Here is a 19,197-nt window from a genome sequence, read left to right as displayed (position 1 = left end):
GAGAGAGAGAGTGTGTGTGTGTGTGTGTGTGTGTGTGTGTCCAGCAGAGGGCAGAACTCGACAGTAAGAATGTTTGAGCAGCTGATCGCTGCTATCGCTGATCTGCTTTCATCCCAAACCAAATGTGATGCAGTGTTGCAACAGTGTGAATCCCCACAGATTTATCTGGAGAAAAACCTGACTAACGTGTGCACACATTTAAGGAAAAAACATATATTTGTACAAAATTCAGCCTTCAAATGAGATTTCACTTAAATTGTTTGAGACTCTTCAACTGTTCCCAGTGAAGGTGCTTTAATAGGCAGCCTTTTGAACTGTGAGTGTTCTCAGTTAATACATAAAGAACTGCTTGATTTCATTCTACCAAATCTAAAAACGCTGATGTGAAATGATCTCTTACTGCTCACTTAACATCCAGAATGCTGGTAGACTAAATCATTAAAAAAAATGTGAATTTGTTTTTTGCGTTTAAGTTATCCATATTGTTGAAAGCTGCAGGCTGCACACACTGTAAATGCAGTGTACATATAAGCTTTTCTCATTGTTACTACTCATATCTCTGATGTTTTATAGATAGGACTGCTCTGCTGTAAATAGTTTCAACATCTTTGCAACAGTTATTTTCCTAAGTCACCATTTGTAATGCCCTGCAGTATTGATATTGAAGCATTCAGAGTGGTTTATTATTAGCAGGACACAGACCACAATTAATCTGCATTGACATTATCATAGAAGGAATAATTACCATACAAAAATCAATTTCCTGCATACATGCATTATACAATGAGGTGGAAGATTAAAAAGGGAAAGTTTCCCGCTGCAAAGCTCTAATAGGGGTTCCATTTTGAAAATGGCCTCATTTCCAGCTCTTATTAGGCTATAGTCATATCCAATATCCATCCAGGCTGGAGTCTCGAGTGCTTATTAAAAAGGTCCATTCTGAAACCACAAATGGAGCCCTTAAGGATAACGTGGACAACACTACAGAGTACTAATCCTATCTGGCCCAGAATCTGCTTGTAGACACTAGAAGAAACAATAAGCCAGACACGAGTCCTCCAAGTGTTTTCATCCCCCCCCCGGCACACCAGAGGAGGTAGAGGGAGAGAAAGAGACAGAGAAAGGGATGATAGCATTACTCACAATCCATTACCACTCCCTGGAGACGCTCTGCATACAGAGTGGTGGAGAGAGGGGGGAGGGAGGAGGTGAGGATGAGGAGGGGGTCGGTGGTGTGAGGTAGAGTGAAGGGTTTGGGTCGGGGTTTGCTTGCTGGAGGCCCAGCGGTAAGGCAATATGAAACTTGATTATTCCTTTTCAATAACCGTCTGCTGAGGATCCCGCGGAGACGTCGCAGGTTGCTGATTAGTTCGTCAAAAATAATAGAAGGCTCTTGAATGGCCTTGTTAAGATGTCTAACTTTAAACTACAGACCGCCGCCCAAGTCATTGTGTTCGCTCTGAAGCACGCCGTAATGATGGATGCAGAGGGATGGTCCTCCCCAGCCTGCAGACATTTTTTGTATCAAGTTTGTTTATTTTTAAGGGCAGACAATATACAAAGAGCTGGAGTAACAATACATGAATATATAGTTTCTTACACATTAATACAGAGTATGTACATTTAGTATTTACACTTAAAGGCATGTTTGTATAGACTCAGTCTTTCACCCTCTAAGCGTCTCATTTGGTTGAATTTAAACTTTTATTTTTTCTATGGAGTTGGCCCCACCTACAGTCTCTGTTTCAGAGCCATCTGTCCCCCTCCTCCTGGAGTTTCACTCACTTTAATCCATCTGTTGCCTCAGTGTGTCCCCTCCCCACCATCTTGCCCCCGTACTGAATTTCACTTCAGTGCTTTGATTTAGAAGGTCGCTACAGTAGCATGTTGAACATCGCTAATTTGTACAAAAGCCTCTCTCGAGTGTCGAAGGCAGGCCACAGGTCAGACTCTTGTTCTTTGGAAGTATTTTTGTTCATATTTGACAGGAGAACCGACAGAATTAAATGTAAACATACACTTTCACTGCTTATATATGACATTTTGTTCTTAAAAAATACTCATATGATACACTGGATTTGACAGAAACAATTAACAAGCTTTTGAAGTTTTTTGATTGTAAATTTTTGATATCTTATATACATTTTCTGATTGCCGTTAAATTACCTTTCATATCAAAACCTATCCAAAAAACAGTGACTATACTGTACAAGGGACTATCTACTGTGCCCTAATCTAAAACATTGCTTTCCACTTTTGACTTGTGAGGTGAAGTGCCCTCTCTTGTAATCATCCGTTTCATTTTCTAATTGCGTTTCGACACAAGTGTCACTTGTAGAGTTGTATAAAATGAAGACCAGCTCAGCTCAGAGCCAATATCCCCCAACAAGCCATCATCTGATATCCCAGCAGCGTAAAGCCCATATACAGTTACTTCAACAATTATCCATGCATGTCCCTCCATCTGGCGGATCTCACTTGAGATAAACATTCAACACTTTGGTAAACATTTGACAGGTTTGCAGAGAATGAGGGGCAGTAAACGGGGGTCGGGGTTACGCCGGGGTGAGGCGTAACTAAGGCGGAAAGGGACTGCAGATGCTTCCTCCGTCAGGCATCGAGGCTGGATATGGAGCAACTGTGACATGTTTTTAAATGAAACCAAGAGGAACCTGTTTAAAGAAATGACCTCCTGGATAGAGGAATGAAATTAAAGAAGAAGCTGAGGGTTCAATCAAAACCTCCCCAGCCTCTGAACTCCACTCGCTGGTTGGTCCTCGGCCCTTCAGCCCAGGATGTCCAGGTAGACGGGGGGGCTCCTGACCAGCGTCAGCAGGCGGCTGTGGAGGTCCTTGATGACCATCCTCTGCTGGGGCTCCCTCTGCCAGCAGCCCTGCATCAGCAGGTGCACCTCTTTGGGGCAGGTGCGCGGCCTTTCCAGCTCCCGTCCCTGCGTGATGCATTCAATGGCCTGTTGTGGGCGAAATACAAAAGAACGCAATATTAATATTTATCCTCAATTGCTCCAGGACAAACAATAGAGACTGTTATCACTCTGTTAATTGTTTTAGTGTCAGGATGGAATTACCTTCTAAATAACACCTAAGACAAAGTACAGCTAAGGGTGATGGGATATCCAAAGTTTTGCACGTAGTCATTAACTAAACAATTGGATGTAGCCATTTCCTGACATTTTAATGGCAATACACAAGGGTCAGAAGATACCATTTATTTTCAATTGATCCTCTGAATGGAAATTGTTTGAGTAATTACTGAGACATCACATGTCACTTGTTAGACGCTTTTATCCAAAGCAACTTACATACCCAATACTGTGGGCAATTCCCACAGGAGCAATTTGGGGTGACGTGTCTTCAGGGACACAACGACATGCTGACTGCAGTGGGGTTTGAACCTGTGCTCCCCTGATCCGAACACCAACGCAATAGTCCACTGCGCCACACGCCTCCGTAAACCAACCTCCTGATAATCACCACAGTTATTGGTTCTCTGGGAATTATGAATCTGCACAACATGTTGTTCCAATCCATGTAGTTGACGCTGATATATTTCATATGAACAAGTTAAAACTTTGACTTGCTAGGGGTGACATTTTTAAATTCTCAGTCTGCTAAAATGTATTCAGCATAAAACATTTTTTCTTGAACTAACGGAAACTTCTTTGCCCAACTACCTTCAAATATACAGTCCTACAGACGCGTCCATTAGTGGAGACCTCGGGGACAAATGACAGCAGCCAAAATATGAATAACCTCCAGCACAAACACTAATGGCTCTGATGACTGATTGAGTTCACACGCTCTCGCTGCTCAGTGAATAAATCACTGCTAAGCCTAGAGAGAGGTTTTCACTGCGCTCTCCATTTGAAGGGTTACGGACTTAATTTCTCTCCATTGTTAACCTTGGCCTGATACTATGAGCAGAAGAGGCCTGTCAGCGCTGAGCCAATTCACAGCAAAATGGCCCGTCAGTCCGCCTCGCCGCTCAACACAAAGACTCACATCGCCAGCCCCAAATGGCCGCTGTCGCCACGCGTGCACTGACAGTATTTTGGGATGATTTATCTCTGCCACGGCGTGTTTAGGAAACATGATGATTTTACCTGTCCTTCATTGGCCGAGACAGATTAGGTTAACAAGGTTAAAGCTCATTGGCCCTGGGCAAAAATGAGAGCCAATGAGATTAGCATTGAGTGCTGGGGAAAGTGATCTACCCTTCTCTGGAAAGGAGAGAGGGTTTGGGCCTGTAATAGCACCGCTGTGGTCACAATGGAGTCCCACTTCTTGGTGCTCGAGCTGCAAGGGCTAGACTGAAATGCCCTTAATTACTATGAATGTATTGATTACTTTAGGACTGTAGAGCGTTGAAAAACTTCAATAGCATATGCTCTGAAGTATCCACCACTGCAGTGAAAATGCTTTGTTCTGCATGTTCTCAATGCACCAAAAAACGGCCATTTACAAATGTGTTTGCACAAGTATGGGCTGAAAAAAAAAAAGTTCTGGTTCATTTGACGTTTGTAAGTAGATCTCAAGAGGCTATAGTAAACATTTTAATACCAACAACCTATTTCAGTCAGACAATCCACGTTTATATACATAGTTTGAGCGCTTAGGCCTGGGCCTCATCACTCCACACATTTGGGATAAGAATAGCTTAGCTCACTAACTTTAAAGGTCTGACTATCAACGCCTCTAATGCTCACTAATTAACAAGTTGTATCTGTTTATTTGGATACGATTTAAGTAAACAAACTTAGTTTTACGGAGAAACACGTAGACTATTTCAAGCATCAGCTTCAAGCAGGTGTCAGTAAGCTAGTTTTCAGTTGCTATGCTAGCTTGTCTGCTACTGTGAAGGTTAACAAGATTTGTGCAGCGGAAGGAGAAAGTAAAAAAGTAAATATCATGTCTCCCACAAACAATATAGGTAAATCTATACTACATTTCTTTGGAAGTGACAGAAAGAAACAATGACACAAGTCTACCAAGGCCTAAAATCAATACAAGAAAAGATATTTATCTAATATTTACTTACTAGTTTCACTTTCATTGTTGAGGTCTGGACATCAAATCAATTTTTATTATTTGACTGGAAATCTGAGTGTCTAGTTAAAACTCAACAGTGAAATATTAAACTGTGTTGACAACAGCCGAGAGAAAGCACTCCGTCAAGCAGCAACTTTCTCAGGGTAGAGCCACAATCCTTTCCTACAGCCACAAAAATAACACAATTAGTTTAATGACGTCTATTGTTTGTCTCCTGGTTTTAAAGTGCCATTTGAGTGCTGTTTTATCTTTGGAACAAAGTCTCTCAACAATATGTCGAGTCTTACCAAAGTATGTCTACATAAGGACGGCCATTGACTGAAAAACACACATGCTGAATTTAATGGATATGGACGAAACCAAGTTACTGTGGATATCTGAAGACCTTGAAAAAAAGGTAAGTGAGAAAAATATATTTCTTTATTTGGGTGAGCTGACCCTTTGTTTGGTGTGTCCTTCATTGATAGATATAAACAAAACATACTTAAATGTGTCCTGGCATCAGGAAAGACTGAATGATTTGGCAGTAGCAAGTTACGTCTTTGTTTTATGGACTATCAAAGGGCGGTGGTGGCGAAGTCGATAGGGAGTTGGCTTGGCAACTTGAAGGTCACCAGTTCAAGTCCCGACCAAGTGCTACCGAGGTGTCCCTGAGCAAGGCACCGTTCCCTACACTGCTCCCCAAAATGGCAGCACACTGCTCTTAACACTAGGATGGGTCAAATGCAGAGAAACAACTTCCCCACCAGTGATTAATAAAAGTCCATCTTATCTTAAAGATGACGATGAACTTTCTGTCCCACCCACCTCACTGTTGGACAGCTGGTACCAGGGCTGTTTCCCGTAGGTGAAGATCTCCCACAGGACCACGCCGAAGCTCCAGATGTCGCTCTCCGTGGTGAACTTCCTGTACATGATGCTCTCCGGCGGCATCCAGCGGATCGGGAGCATCGTACGTCCGCCCACCTGAGGAGGACAGTGAGGGAATGTAAGTAATGTTTCATCCTCATGCTTAATGGAAGTGTCAAGGTGGATATTAAACCACTTTGCTTTCTTGAGGGAACTTAGCAGAAATACCACATTTTGGTAGCACATACATTCAAATCTTGAAGAGAATATGATTCCTCTTCAGCCTTGAACTATCTATAACTCAGCTTGAATGTGAGGCAGACAATCTGAACAATAAGAGTTTAAACATCCTGATACGCTTCAATACTTTGCATTTAACGTCAGAGAGAATGAACTCAAAGACACCAAGATAAAAACAATTTGCAAGGCCAAACATAAGGGCTGGGTGGGAAATTAAGTCCTGTTATTACACTCTGGCTGAACTGACACTTTGAGGAACTTGTTAAAGTCTTGTGTTTTTATTTTCCAACACTCACCCGGTAGTAATCCGTGCTGTAGATGTCCCGGGACATGCCGAAGTCTCCGATTTTGACCACCACGCCCTCCCCCACCAGGCAGTTGCGGGTGGCCAGGTCGCGGTGGACAAAGTGCAGCGAGGCCAGGTAGACCATGCCCGAGGCGATCTGAGCGGCGATGTGCAGCATCTGAGGAAGAGTCAGCTGACCCAGAGGGGGCATCTTCGTCTCCTCAAGGATACGAGCGTCAGGGCCGTGAGCTCTGCAGGGGACACACCACAGACATGTGAGGGTTGGATTTGGCATCTTTAAGATTATTTCAATGTATATTTTGGGCTTTATCAAACATGAAAGGGACATATGTAAGAACATACATTAAACCCAGGCAGTGGTAGAATAAGTATTTAGATCAATAAATGTCCTTCAAGTATCGAAGTAAATGTATTTGTTGAGAAGAATGGCTGCTGCGAGTGATATAATGTTTTTTTCTTATTCTCCTTCACTTTCTTTAAAAACTTTACTTTTTGTAAAATCTCTATATAATCGGACCTCTTCTGAAATTGTTATTTCAATTAAACCATTAGAGAAGTTTAGAAGGGAAAAGTCGCTTTGGTGTAAGAAACCACAAATAGAAACAAGCAAAGTACTAAAGGCCGAAAATTGGTTTAATCTAGCATAGACGTACTGCAGCATGAAATGGACATTTAAGGAGGTAATTTAATCAAGTTAATTACCTCTAAGTACCTCAAAATTGTACCAAAGCACAGTACAAGAGTGAAATTGCTCACACCAGTGGACCAGAGTGTAGTAGTTTTAATTGTTGCCAATATACTGCTATACGTTTATCAAGCACCGTTTGCATTAGGTTATTCAATTATTTCAAGGTTAGTTTCATTGGTTCAAGACTTAGTCATCACTGCAATGAATATATGTCTATAGGCAGTATAACCTTATATTTATATTCACTAATTGAGTGATTTTTTCTGAGGACTCAGTTTGTATCAATTGTAATATATGTAACGAGCCATTGCTTTTAGAAATACTTTAAAGGTAAGATGAGTTTAGACTCATGTTTATGCTTTTTTAAAGATGTTTTTCTTATTACTGCTGCTAGATGACAACATATTTTCCTTCTTGGATTTCTTTTCTGCACTGCAGCTGAAACCATGACTTTTGTCCAGTGTAAAGTGGACTGTATGAACACACATATTTCCATTTGTAAGGAGCAGAGCATGCTGGCCTCTGCTATTCTTCTCTGTTTCTATTGGCTGTCCAGATTAATGAAATGCTGGGATTGGGCTCCCAGTGTGTTTTCAGCTGTGGCATCAACCTTGAGTGATCTGAAGGACAATGACCTCAGCATGCAATCTGCTGATTGAACATTTCTGACATATATGAGCTCTTGAGAGCATGACAGACCTGGTCGGCATGACCCGGCCATAATAAGAACATTTAATAGAAACCATAAGGCTTGTAATACGCCTTCAATTGATTTGCAATAATGCAATTCGGAGATGCAGAGCCAATTGACTCTCGCTCGTTCTTCTGTTGATCATAAACACCCACTCTCACGTCAAACTCAGCCTAAATGAGCAAATCACTGATGATGTGTCTCCATCCATCCTAATATCTCTCCTCTCCACTTTGTCCCCTCCTTACAAAGGAAGTTGTCTATACAATCACTATTAGTTTAAAAGGCAGGTGGCAGGGTGGGAAGGCAGCTGCATTGTGGGGGCCCTTGGACATTTCACCCATTCTGTCTTCTGGAAATGCGATTTCCATCCATTGGTGAACATATATCTCAGGCAGAATCTGTGTGCATGCATGTGTGCTTGTGTGTCTTCACTCCCAATCTGTCTCCTGTGGAGGACACCTGGCAGACTGCATCCACTGCGTCTGCTCTAACAGTTTAGTCCCATGCTTGCCCAGGTGCCAAGTGAGCTCTGATAGGTCAACACTGTCTCGGTCCTCAGGGACTCCTTCAGCTCCCTCCAGAGGTTCATACACTTATCATTTATAACAGATTTAAATAACACATTTGAATCTCTTCTGTCACTGTGTATTGTGCTATTATAAACCGCTACTTTAGAAATCACATCTTGTCTATTTCCACTTAAGGGCTGAATCTGAATATTTAAAGCATTTATTAGAATTCAAATAAAACCCTGTAATGCACTCTTCTTAGTATTATCATGCCAGAACATCTTATAAATAACAGATGTGCCCCTTGCCTTGACATGTTGTGAATCACTTTAACGACAAACAAGAGATGTGCCAGCTATCCAACAAAAAAACTCCCACACTGATTTAACAAAGCACATTTTTTTTTGTCTACAATTCACTGCTGGCTTCATTTTCAGTTAACTAATTTCAGGCAAACTTTAAAAGGAGGAAAAAGGATGTGAAATGATGGAGTTAAAGCAAATAGCTCATATTAAGGGATGTCTGCGTGAATTTAGCAAAAGATTATTGCCGATGTATCCAAAAGAGGTGTCAAACTTACAGAAGGTTTAAAAAACAGACTCTAAAGGTCCCCAGACAGAACCAAGCTCTTTGTAAATAGTTATTTAGAGACCTCTAAAGCAGTGCAGCATCATAATATCAGTCTATACAGTACACAGTTGTGCCGTTGTCCTTATTCATACACGCAGACACAGATGCCCTCTGGGACCACTGGAAGCACACAACCTTTCAAAATCACTGAAACTGTAGCCGAACTGCAGCTAACAGTGTCTACAAAGACCTGGACACTTTAAATGGTGTGTTAGAGGAAAACTGCCAACAGACTCTGACTCTAACAGTTAATGATAAAGTGCTTTTCTCAAAGTCACTTAGAATCCGGTGTAAAGGTGTCAGTGTGTGGCTGATTCTTACATTCGTCTTCATTATCAACAATTAACGTTCATTTTGGGACACAAATTCATATGTTCTCCTTTTTGCTGTTTTATTTAGTTTAAAAAAATATATATTTTGTCTTAATGCCTTTGTGCCTTTTTTAATGCACTCTGAACGGTGCTTTACAAATAATCTTTCCTTACCTAATGTTATGATCATTCTCTCAATTAATTAATAAATAGTTTGTTCAATGAATTATTATACCCTGAAGCCCAAGTACAAATATTTGAATTGCTTTTTCATCAGAGATATGCAGTTTAGTTTCATAGAAGATTCTAAAAAATATGAAATATTCAAATTATAATTTATGCTATTCATAGAAATTAATAAAAAGTTTTGGATTCATTTTGTGGCAATCAGTTAATTGTTTCAACTATTTTCTGAATAGACAAATAAATACTTTCCCATTTAGCTGCTGGATAAACTTTAGCATGTATTTCAGTTTTTTAACGCTGTTCCTGAGCATCTTGAGCAGGTCTGCCACGTACCTCAGAAACCGGTTGAGGTCTCCATGCCTCATGTATTCAAACACCATGGCCAGAGGCTCTCCGTCTGTGCACACGCCGTAGAATCGCACGATGTGCTGGTGTTGGAGCACCGTCAGCAGCTCCGCCTCCCTCTGGAAGTCCTGCCGGGTCGACTCGTTGGCGTCCTTTAGAGTCTGTAACCACACAACATGAATATTTTGGTTACTTAGCATACAATAAAAGTAAAACCTTTTAAATGAACTACGTTAAAAGCAACCGACTGTGTAAGAAAAATAAATTGTGTGATAGAAACATGGAAGTAAAGTTGCTGTTATAGAGAGAAATCAAGTGTTCCTCCATTGGACCCAGAATCCCTTACTGCGCCCCTGCTTATGAGTGATGACATGTTGCAATAAAAGCAAAGTCTGATTAATGGGAAGATAAATGTTTGCAGAGTCAGATTCATCGTCTGGTTTTTATTCGCTGCGGTTTGCACTAACCTGTTGTAACATGAGCTGTGTATTAAACCAGCTGACTGTCCTCTACAAAGACATCTCGCTCTGAAACCGCAGGATGTTATTTCAGTGTATGGAGGATTTAAGTTTAAGTGCAGTGTATTTACTCTTGATGATGTGTTATCAAATAGCACGTATTTAATTATCAGCATTTCTCCCTTCATCAGATGATGGACAGTTGAGAGCTGAAGGAAGAGGGAGTTGGGGATAAAATGTAAAAAATGTCCCGTGCTGGACTCCCCAAAATTAATTGTTGAGTGTTGCAGTTTATACAGATAAAACAGTAACTGGCTTCATTAATAGTGTAAGTGATGTCGACATAATGAAAACGAAGTTGCGAATGTACTCACCTTGATAGCCACCAGCATCTTGTCGCTGTCGGGGCTGAGGTGGGCACATTCTGCCAGGTAAACTTTCCCAAACGCTCCCTCACCCAGCTCCCACTTCAACACAATGTCCTGCCGTTTGATATTCTGGACACCTGATCATGAAATACAAATAAATGTTAGAAAGTCTGTGTGAAATGGTGTTTGTGTGGACCAAAAGTGAATTATACATGCATGAGATTTCACAACTTTAGTGCTATAGTTTACTTCCCTTATACAATCCATTTTGAGAAACCTAATAAAAAACTAACCAAAACCTGAAAGAAACAGACAATGTTTAAAACACTGCAAATGAAAAAGTGTAATAATAATAACAACAATCAAGACACTGAGATGTAATAATATTTGGGGGAATGAGCATAATTGCAGATTTTAGTTCAGTAATAACACTCACACATGTCTTTCTCCTTGATGATGCCGCAGAAGTACTGTGGGTTTTCCACAAAGCTGGATAAACCAGAGTCTTCATCTGAGGAAGGCGGGCTGGTTCCAAAGTTCATAAAACGAAGCGACACGGCCAGATCATCCTCAGTGCCCAGAGCTGATGAGCCTAATGAAATGGGGAGGGATGCAAACAAGCCAAACTGAGTGATATGTAACATCTAATCAGACTCCAACCACTTGTGATTGCATTGACCATCAAAAGAAGATTCAGAGCTCATTTCCCCCCCCTTAGAGGAATCGAGGCTCTCCGCTACCAACTAGTCTGTACGTTTGCTGATGCCATGGTGACAGATGATTACGAGCTCTAATAATCACCATCATCAACCATGTGGCAATCAGGACACATTGAAGTGAAAAAAGGGGAAGGAAGCCTGAATGGTTAGCAACCCCCCGACTACAGTGCGTATTAAAAGCCAAACAAGTGGGGCCCAAATTGTAAAACCCACTCAGCAAGGCAAACCACAGAACCCCTAGAGTCCAACACGGTAGAAAATGGAACAACAAAGAGAGAGCACAGAAGCGATGGAGGGAAGGAAAGAGGGAGCAGGGTCCACTTAGGCAATCAGGCCCACTTAGGCACTTTGAGAGTGAGAAGGCTAGATGTGTGTGTGTGTGTGTGTGTGCGTGTGTGCGCGCGCGTGTGTGTGTGTGTGTGTGTGTGTGTGTGTCGGGGGGTGGGAGGTTGGGTCAGAGTGGAGCTTTATCACGTTTAGCTGTTCCTCCATCCGTCCGTCCATCCGTCCGTCCATCCATCCCTCTATCCATCAATCAATCCATCCATCCATCCATCCATCCATCTATCCATCCATCCATTAATCTATCCATCGATCCATCCATCCCTCTATCCATCTGTCCATCCATCCATCCATCCATCCATCTATCCATCCATCCATCCATCCATCCTATCCATCTATCCATCTATCCATCCATCCATCCATCCCTCTATCAATCTATCCATCCATCCATCCATCTGTTGATCCATCCATCTTCTTTAATGGCCATCACCACGTGCCGGTGGCTGAGGGAGGTTGCTGCCGCCGCTCTCATGCAGTAATTAAGGCACTTTAGCCCGGCCACACAGCGGCACACAGCTCAGTGGAAGTCCTATATTAGTCTGACTCTCCTGCACATTACCTTCTGAGAGCCTGACAGAACCATCTGTGATTTGAAACAATAATTTGGCAGAACGTTTCACTATGGCTCATTGCAGTTTGCATTGTATGCCTTCAGATTGTGGTTCTGGGCTGACACAATGTCGCGGGTAAAGGGTATCATTTTAACTCCAAACATATCGTTTGAAAGTTATCTTGAAGTAAACTTTTAGTGATTCCTGATTCCTGCCGAAGACTTTCCTGTTGTTTCCTGTTCTCTCCTGCTTCCAGTATTTCTGCTAAGCTAAGCTAATAAACGTCTGTATCTAGCTCTTTGTTAGCACTAAGGTAAAATCATCCGATAAAGAAAGGATGATTTTTATCCTCATATTCAGCTATATTATACATGCAGTAAATGAATTTCAGTGATTGTGATTTTTACTTACGGTGGATCCCAAACTTGGAATGCTGACCGCACTTGTTAATAACCAAAACCATGATGAGAAGGAAAATGCAGGCAAACACAGCGAGACTGACAGCCACAGACACCTGTTCAAACAAAGACAAATTAATTTCTCACACTTACTAAAATCACAGTGAGTCATTACATTTGTTTTTATGACAAATGACGCACAGACGTACCACAAACACTCGACTCTCCGAGTTCTCTGTGACGTCCATGTCTGATTTCTTTGTCGGTACTGAAGGGCAGGAATAGAGATTTGTTAAAAAAAATTACAATGTGTATGGAGTGGTTTTAGGAGAATGAAAAAAATACTTACTTGGTTCAGGGACTAGTATGAGGGAACAAGAACACAAAAACACTTAAATGAGTACACAAACTTTAGTCATAGGGAATGTTTTTAGGTTTTGAAGGTTGGGTAAACTAAGTATTATTTTTAAATTTTTACATACACACGAGTGGGCAATATGTCAATTTGCAGATATCTAAGAGCTTAGCGTTACTTGTTTTTTTCAATAACTTAATATCTAGTATACTGTTATCTTCAAAAGCAGAATTGTTCAGGAGCGCATAAGTGGTTTCTGATTTTTCCCTCATTGCTTTCTAATAAGTATATTGTGGACATTTTTATAAGTGTTGCAGAATAATGAAGCTATTGTTTCAAAAACGGACCAAGTGGCAGGGTTACAATATCATGTTCACCTATATTCCTCTTCAAGTTGCCCTAATGGCCTCCTTGGCTGATTATGGGATTCTGCTCGGGAAAATTACCATCCTGCCGCTCCTAAACTGTTTCAGGAACTCACCTGGAATTATCCCCTCAGGATCGAACATGTCGAAGGGGTTATCCATGAACAGCCCCTCAGCTGTGGCCTCATCCCTCCCCAGATTGTTCTGCACGATCAGAGTGTAGTGGCCATTGTTGATGTGGGTGGGCTTGTTGAGGAAGAGACACCCGTGTTTCACCGATCCGTCACCCAGATCGGGGATGAGCTGGGTGTATGTGTATATGCTCTTTCTGAGATCTCTGCCATTGTAGCGCCAAGTGATGTTCGGTTCAGGATTTCCATCCACAGCGAAAGGGAAACACCAGTGGTGCTGCGGCTCAGCCTCTTTCAGGAAGATGATTTTGGCTGAAACTGTTGAGATATAACATTTGGGAGTTTAGTAATGGTAGAGATGGAGGAGATTGGGAAAGTGAAAGTGTTAACTGATGAAATACTCCTGACTGTGTACTTCTAAACTGGAAGTCAATTATGAAGTGAAGATTATAATGATTTCATAAATGTGCTCATTGAGAAATGATATCACTCTCATGTCTGTTTGTAAATATGAAGTTACTGTATCTTAGCTTAGCATAAACACTATAAACGGCCTGCTCCTGACAGAAGGGTAATAGAAAAACCCCAAAAATGAATCTGCAACTATATAAAGGGTCCATGTCATGCTTTTCGGGTTATTACCCGTCCCCTTGTGCGTTATGAATGTTTTTCTGCATGTAAACGGTCTGCAGAGTCAAAACCCTCAAAGTACACCCTGTAGCGAGTAAAGCTCTAACACAGAAAAGACCTGTCTATGCTGCCCCAGAGCGCCTCATTGGAGATTTCTCTTTTTCCATTGTTTGCTTCCTGGGTTCTGTGACGTGTGAACACACAAATCAACATCAAATTACCAGATTGGCCCAAATGGCCCAATCCGCGGAGTACCTCACACACCACCAGGATCCCTTGGCTAACTAACAGGGAGTCACATTGACTTGCGTAGAGCTCCCTGAACGCTGGTAATAGACGAGTTGGGATGGCGGAGAAATGCTCTCCGCAGACCCATTCTCACAGCGTTATAAACCGTTTTCTTACTCAATATCAAGCCACACTTATTGTTTTTACTTCGGCTGTGAGTGTTTGTGTGTGCTCAGGAGGAGTTTTGCTGTATCGCCGACCCGGAAACCTATCCGCTCCTCGCAGCAGCAACGAGCCTCGCAACGCCCCGATCAATCAGAGCACACTGAGCTCACAGGGAGGGGGGGGAGGGGGCAGGAGCTCCAACAAGCCGTTTAGGACAGAGAGTGAATACCCGGTGAATACACATACTATACAGAGATGCTGTATGAGAAACCAATGTGAGTTTGGAAAATTGCAAAATTTAAATTTTTTCTAGTAGACCTCAACAATGGAAATATGATCAGTAGAAATGGCCATGACATGGGACCTTTAAATGATTTATTGAGTTTTCAATTACATTCTCTTAAATTAGATGATTTTCTGCTTTGCTCTCACAGAAAGGTATGACAAAAAAAGAAGTTTGAAGATGTCACCTTGAGCTCTAGGAAACCTCACTATTTATGTGAGATTAACCACATAAATAATCAACACAACTACTAAAAAATAACAATTACTGTCAAATAAATAGTAGTGAGTAGTGGTAGTTAGGTAAAAAGCACAACATTTTGTAAAGTAGATATGAAATGGCAAAACTCAAAAGAGTTGACATTCCGTACCTAAAAACTGTAATTAAGGACAGCACTTGTGAACTTAATGTACTTTTTCACTTTAAATGACTGGTTATTGCTGGTAAATGACTAAAATCATGATTATAGAGATGCTCGTTTAAATGTACAAGCCTGAGATGTAATGCTTAATGTGCACCATTATCATGTGTAACATAAAGTCAGAGGTTGGTGAAGTGCCCCATAGGTTCCTCTCTGAGTTTCCATGAATCAATGTTCTCCATCTGTACTGCAAACCTGTGCTGACCTGCTATTAATAATGGATCCCGGTCGTTGTTGCGCCCCCGACCACAAAAGCTACCTGGAAGCTCTGCTGGACGTGAAGTTACAGGAAATGGCCTGTTTTAGATCGAACATGACTCTGAAGTGCCGGGACCCCTCATACACACTGACATTGTGCTGCTCTTAACCCATGACCCAGCCTCACAAAGTGCTGTGCTAAGAGGATACCGAGGCATTTGTCTTTTTTGTTCCAGACCTCGCTGAATTCTGCGGCTAAGTGAAAATTAGCACAGTTAATCATTTTTAAATAATCATCCATTTGCGACCCCTACTAAACTTACACAAGGTATTTCACTGCAGGGGTTAAAAGTATGGCTAAAATAATGTTTATTGTTGTCACTGAAGAATTAGACAACAACAAAATCTATTTTATAATACACAAATGACTCCTAGCATCCCTCCAGGCACATTCATTGTTAACTGGAACCTTTGCATACAACAATATTAACTTTGCCATTGTGTATGTTAATAAAAACGTGCACTCTGAATCCACCTTTTAACGTCAGAGTCAAAAAGAAAAATATTACATTGCAAAAAACATGTTTTAGAAAAGCTCTTCTATGAAAGGGAAGCCACACGGGCACCATGAATCAATGGCACAGAGAGCCACTCAGCAGTAAACACCCACTGTTCTGGAAGGTAATTAAGAGTAATTAAAGGGCTAGCGGTTAACGAGTGTCCGTCCACCAGGGGGGCTGATGTTGATAGATTAGCAGCACTAACGCATTTAAAGACTGCCAATCACTGCGGATGAAGCGGTTTTCCGGTGTAGGAGGGAAAAGTCCATTAGCACAGGCTCAAATCAGATCTTAGCATGGGTTATCAGCCCATTTTCCTGACGTTCATTATCTGTCCCTTGATGCTCGTGCATTTGGCTGCAGCTGAATAGGCGCCCGTGCTCTTTTTGGCTGTATTTTCTAATGAGTGTCACTGTGTTGGTGATATATGATATTGTTTAGGGCAGTATTTTTTCAGTAATGTATCGCTAATGCATCTGAGTCTGTTTTGTGAGGGGCCGCTGGGTGCTGTCATTCCTCGGTGTTCCTCAACTTCCAGATGCACTAATGCATCTGAAGAAAACAACAGTAAACCTCCTGGGTCAAGCTGCAACTGTAATTTAGAAGTACGAGGTGAAAGAGTTCTTTAAGAGCAAGGAGAGGTAGGTTCACTCTCTTTTGCCCTTCCATTGTATCCCCTGCATTAAATGACTAGCCATACCTGCAGCACTTCACTCATATTATTGTAACACTTCTCACCAGTCGCCAGAGTGAGTGGCAGATGACAAAGAACTCCATTAGAAGCATGGTGGGTGCATACTCGTATTTGTAGAGAGGGCATTTAGAAGAAATCAGTGCAGTGCTTTTTTCTTTTCTCTGGCTGTCCACCCTGCCTGCACTAGAAAAAATAGCCCCAGTGTGCTCTCGCCCTAACCTCCATTAAGCCCGACGACTTGTATAGAGCCGGTGAGCTCTCAAAAGTGAGGTTTTATTTTGCAGGCACTTACACTCAATGTCCAATTGCACCATCTCCTCCCCGGGCCCAGCTTGGTTCTCGGCCTCACAAGTTAGGTTGTGCAGGTTGTCATCGGAAGAAACGTTGGTGAGGAAAAGGACCAGCTCAAACGTGGAGCCCGAGATTCTCTTCTGTTAGCAGCCGATGGCACAGAGAAAAGAGCAGAGGAGGTTAATGCAGCCCGGTCACAACTACATATGGATCACTCAGAGGTACACAGGTCAGAGGGATGAAATGAGACACCATTTTCTACATTTACTGAAGATCAATAGAATACAGAACCCATCTGAACCTCATTTATACAGGTTTAAGCTACAGGTTATCTAAATAGCTGACAACACAAGGAGACAAGCAGGAAAACATTTGAAATGTGAAAGTAATAAAATAAATAAAACTTAGCTTAGACAAATACAGCCACAAGCAGACAGGCAGAGTTAAAAGCAAGCGAGAGAAAGTGGATCTTAGAGTTAAACCTTGCAAGCATCAAAATAGAAGAGGGGGAGGAATACGATTTTTGGGGAGGCTACATGGCAAAACATTTACAAAACATGAAATCTTAAATCTAGGGACAAGCAAGGGATATCAGGTGTCGAACAGTATGATTCAGAGGCAGGAGCTCAAATTATCTACAGTATAGGGGCCAATTTGTGCCTATAGGACATTATATGTACATTTTTTACTAAAGCAGAGCCCAAAGGTAAACTAAAATGTGTATAAAAGCGCTTTATAACACCTTCCATCCTGATTTATATCAATAAAATCTCCTAAAAAAAACTTAAAACTGGAGAAAAACAGAACAAACCTTGAGAAGAGAGACAGAGGAGCCATCCTATTTTCAGTACTTGTCAATATCTTTATGATATAAACATATATTGAAAGGAGTTTACTACCTGCGAGAAGAAGTGAGAGTTGAGCTCTTGAGTTCGCCATCTCACGCTGGGAGTGGGACTTCCTGTCACTAGACACGTAAACGTCAGGTTGCCTCCATCTTTAGTCTTTGAGTCTTTGAACGGGATAATAGTCACCTCGGGCAGACCTGAGAGCAGCAGAGGAGACGTGTGAGATGTGGTGGTACAACGCAGTGTGGAGAGCCATGGGTTTTTTTTAGCAGCTGTTCAGAGAAACTCTACCATATGTTTCCTGGCAACAAGATGTTCCCGCTCTTAGCGATCAAAACAACAATGCTGAATTTCTTCTCTGCATTTCACTTCACCCCTGCTTGTAAAAGGAATTCATTTGCAGAATAATAACAAACAAACGGTTCTTTATTATTCCTTTTCTAGTTGCGTCATTTCAAATATTGATTGCACCACATAAGAGAGAGACTTATGAAGAAGATAAATAAATGTTGTGATGTTTAAAATAAAAATATTTAATGATCCCTCAAGGTATAGATAGATTGGAAGAAATTGCTTTAGTCTCCCAAAAAAATCCAACTTTAATTGTATCACAATCCTTAAAATGACAACTCTTACTTCTCCTTCATTGAGAAATCCAGAATCTACGAATATGCAAACTTTACTGTGAGATTTGATCTATGCTTTACACATGTTATTGTAAACATGTGTGTTGTTCAGTTATGAAGGTCAGATAGTACTCACTGCAGTTATCTATCACCAACGAGTTAAGGGGTACTTCTTGATGATTGGAGAAACAAGACAACATCTGGTTGTCCATGTCACCGCGTTCATTACTCTGCCAATGCTGGAGCCAGTGGAGGTCACATGAGCAAAATAAGGGGTTGTCCCTCAAAACCCTGAAGAGAAAAAGGAGGACGAATTAGCTCCACTGGCTAAAAATTTAAAAATGTTATTCCCTTAGATTTCTCTGACAAGATCCCACAAGGTAGACAAGAGCAGCAACTTTTGTCTTGCAAATACATTTTCAAGACAAAATCTGAGGTCATTTATTGGAGACTCACTTCAATTGATACTTGAATAACCTTTTTTGCTCACTGCATGTATAATCACATCATTGTTGTTTCTCTCCTCTTTGGAACCAATATCAATATTAGAAACATGTATTTTTTTATATTTTATAAATCCTTGAAGAATTGTACCTTAAGATCAAAACAATCGTCTCACACCCCTCTTATTTTAAGTAATAACTTTTGACCTAACACTCTACCCCTATTGGCTCAAAAGAACGTGTCAATAATGTGCTAGCTCAATTAATAACTAAAGAAGCAAAGCAGGACTGAGAT

At 41.3% G+C, this 19,197-nt stretch overlaps 1 protein-coding gene across 1 annotated transcript; it reads right to left on the bottom strand.

The window, feature by feature from the left end:
* Positions 1-1,611: 1,611 nt before the first annotated feature.
* Positions 1,612-18,744, bottom strand: LOC104949794 (high affinity nerve growth factor receptor). The gene is made up of 13 exons (XM_010776201.1): positions 18,596-18,744; positions 17,885-18,030; positions 16,987-17,125; positions 13,501-13,833; positions 13,014-13,025; positions 12,874-12,932; positions 12,678-12,780; positions 11,091-11,246; positions 10,661-10,791; positions 9,817-9,989; positions 6,455-6,695; positions 5,877-6,035; positions 1,612-2,971 (listed from the first exon to the last, which is right to left on the bottom strand). The coding sequence occupies exons 1-13, from the start codon at positions 18,669-18,671 to the stop codon at positions 2,786-2,788; spliced, it is 1,914 nt and encodes a 637-aa protein (XP_010774503.1). The 5' UTR covers positions 18,672-18,744; the 3' UTR covers positions 1,612-2,785.
* Positions 18,745-19,197: the final 453 nt, after the last annotated feature.

This window comes from Notothenia coriiceps, unplaced genomic scaffold (genome assembly GCF_000735185.1).
Source record: "Notothenia coriiceps isolate Sejong01 unplaced genomic scaffold, NC01 NC01_scaffold00016820, whole genome shotgun sequence".
Taxonomy (NCBI): Eukaryota; Metazoa; Chordata; class Actinopteri; order Perciformes; family Nototheniidae; genus Notothenia; species Notothenia coriiceps.
The sequence above is the reverse complement of the archived record's forward strand: the minus strand, read 5'-3'. Positions and strand labels throughout refer to the sequence as shown.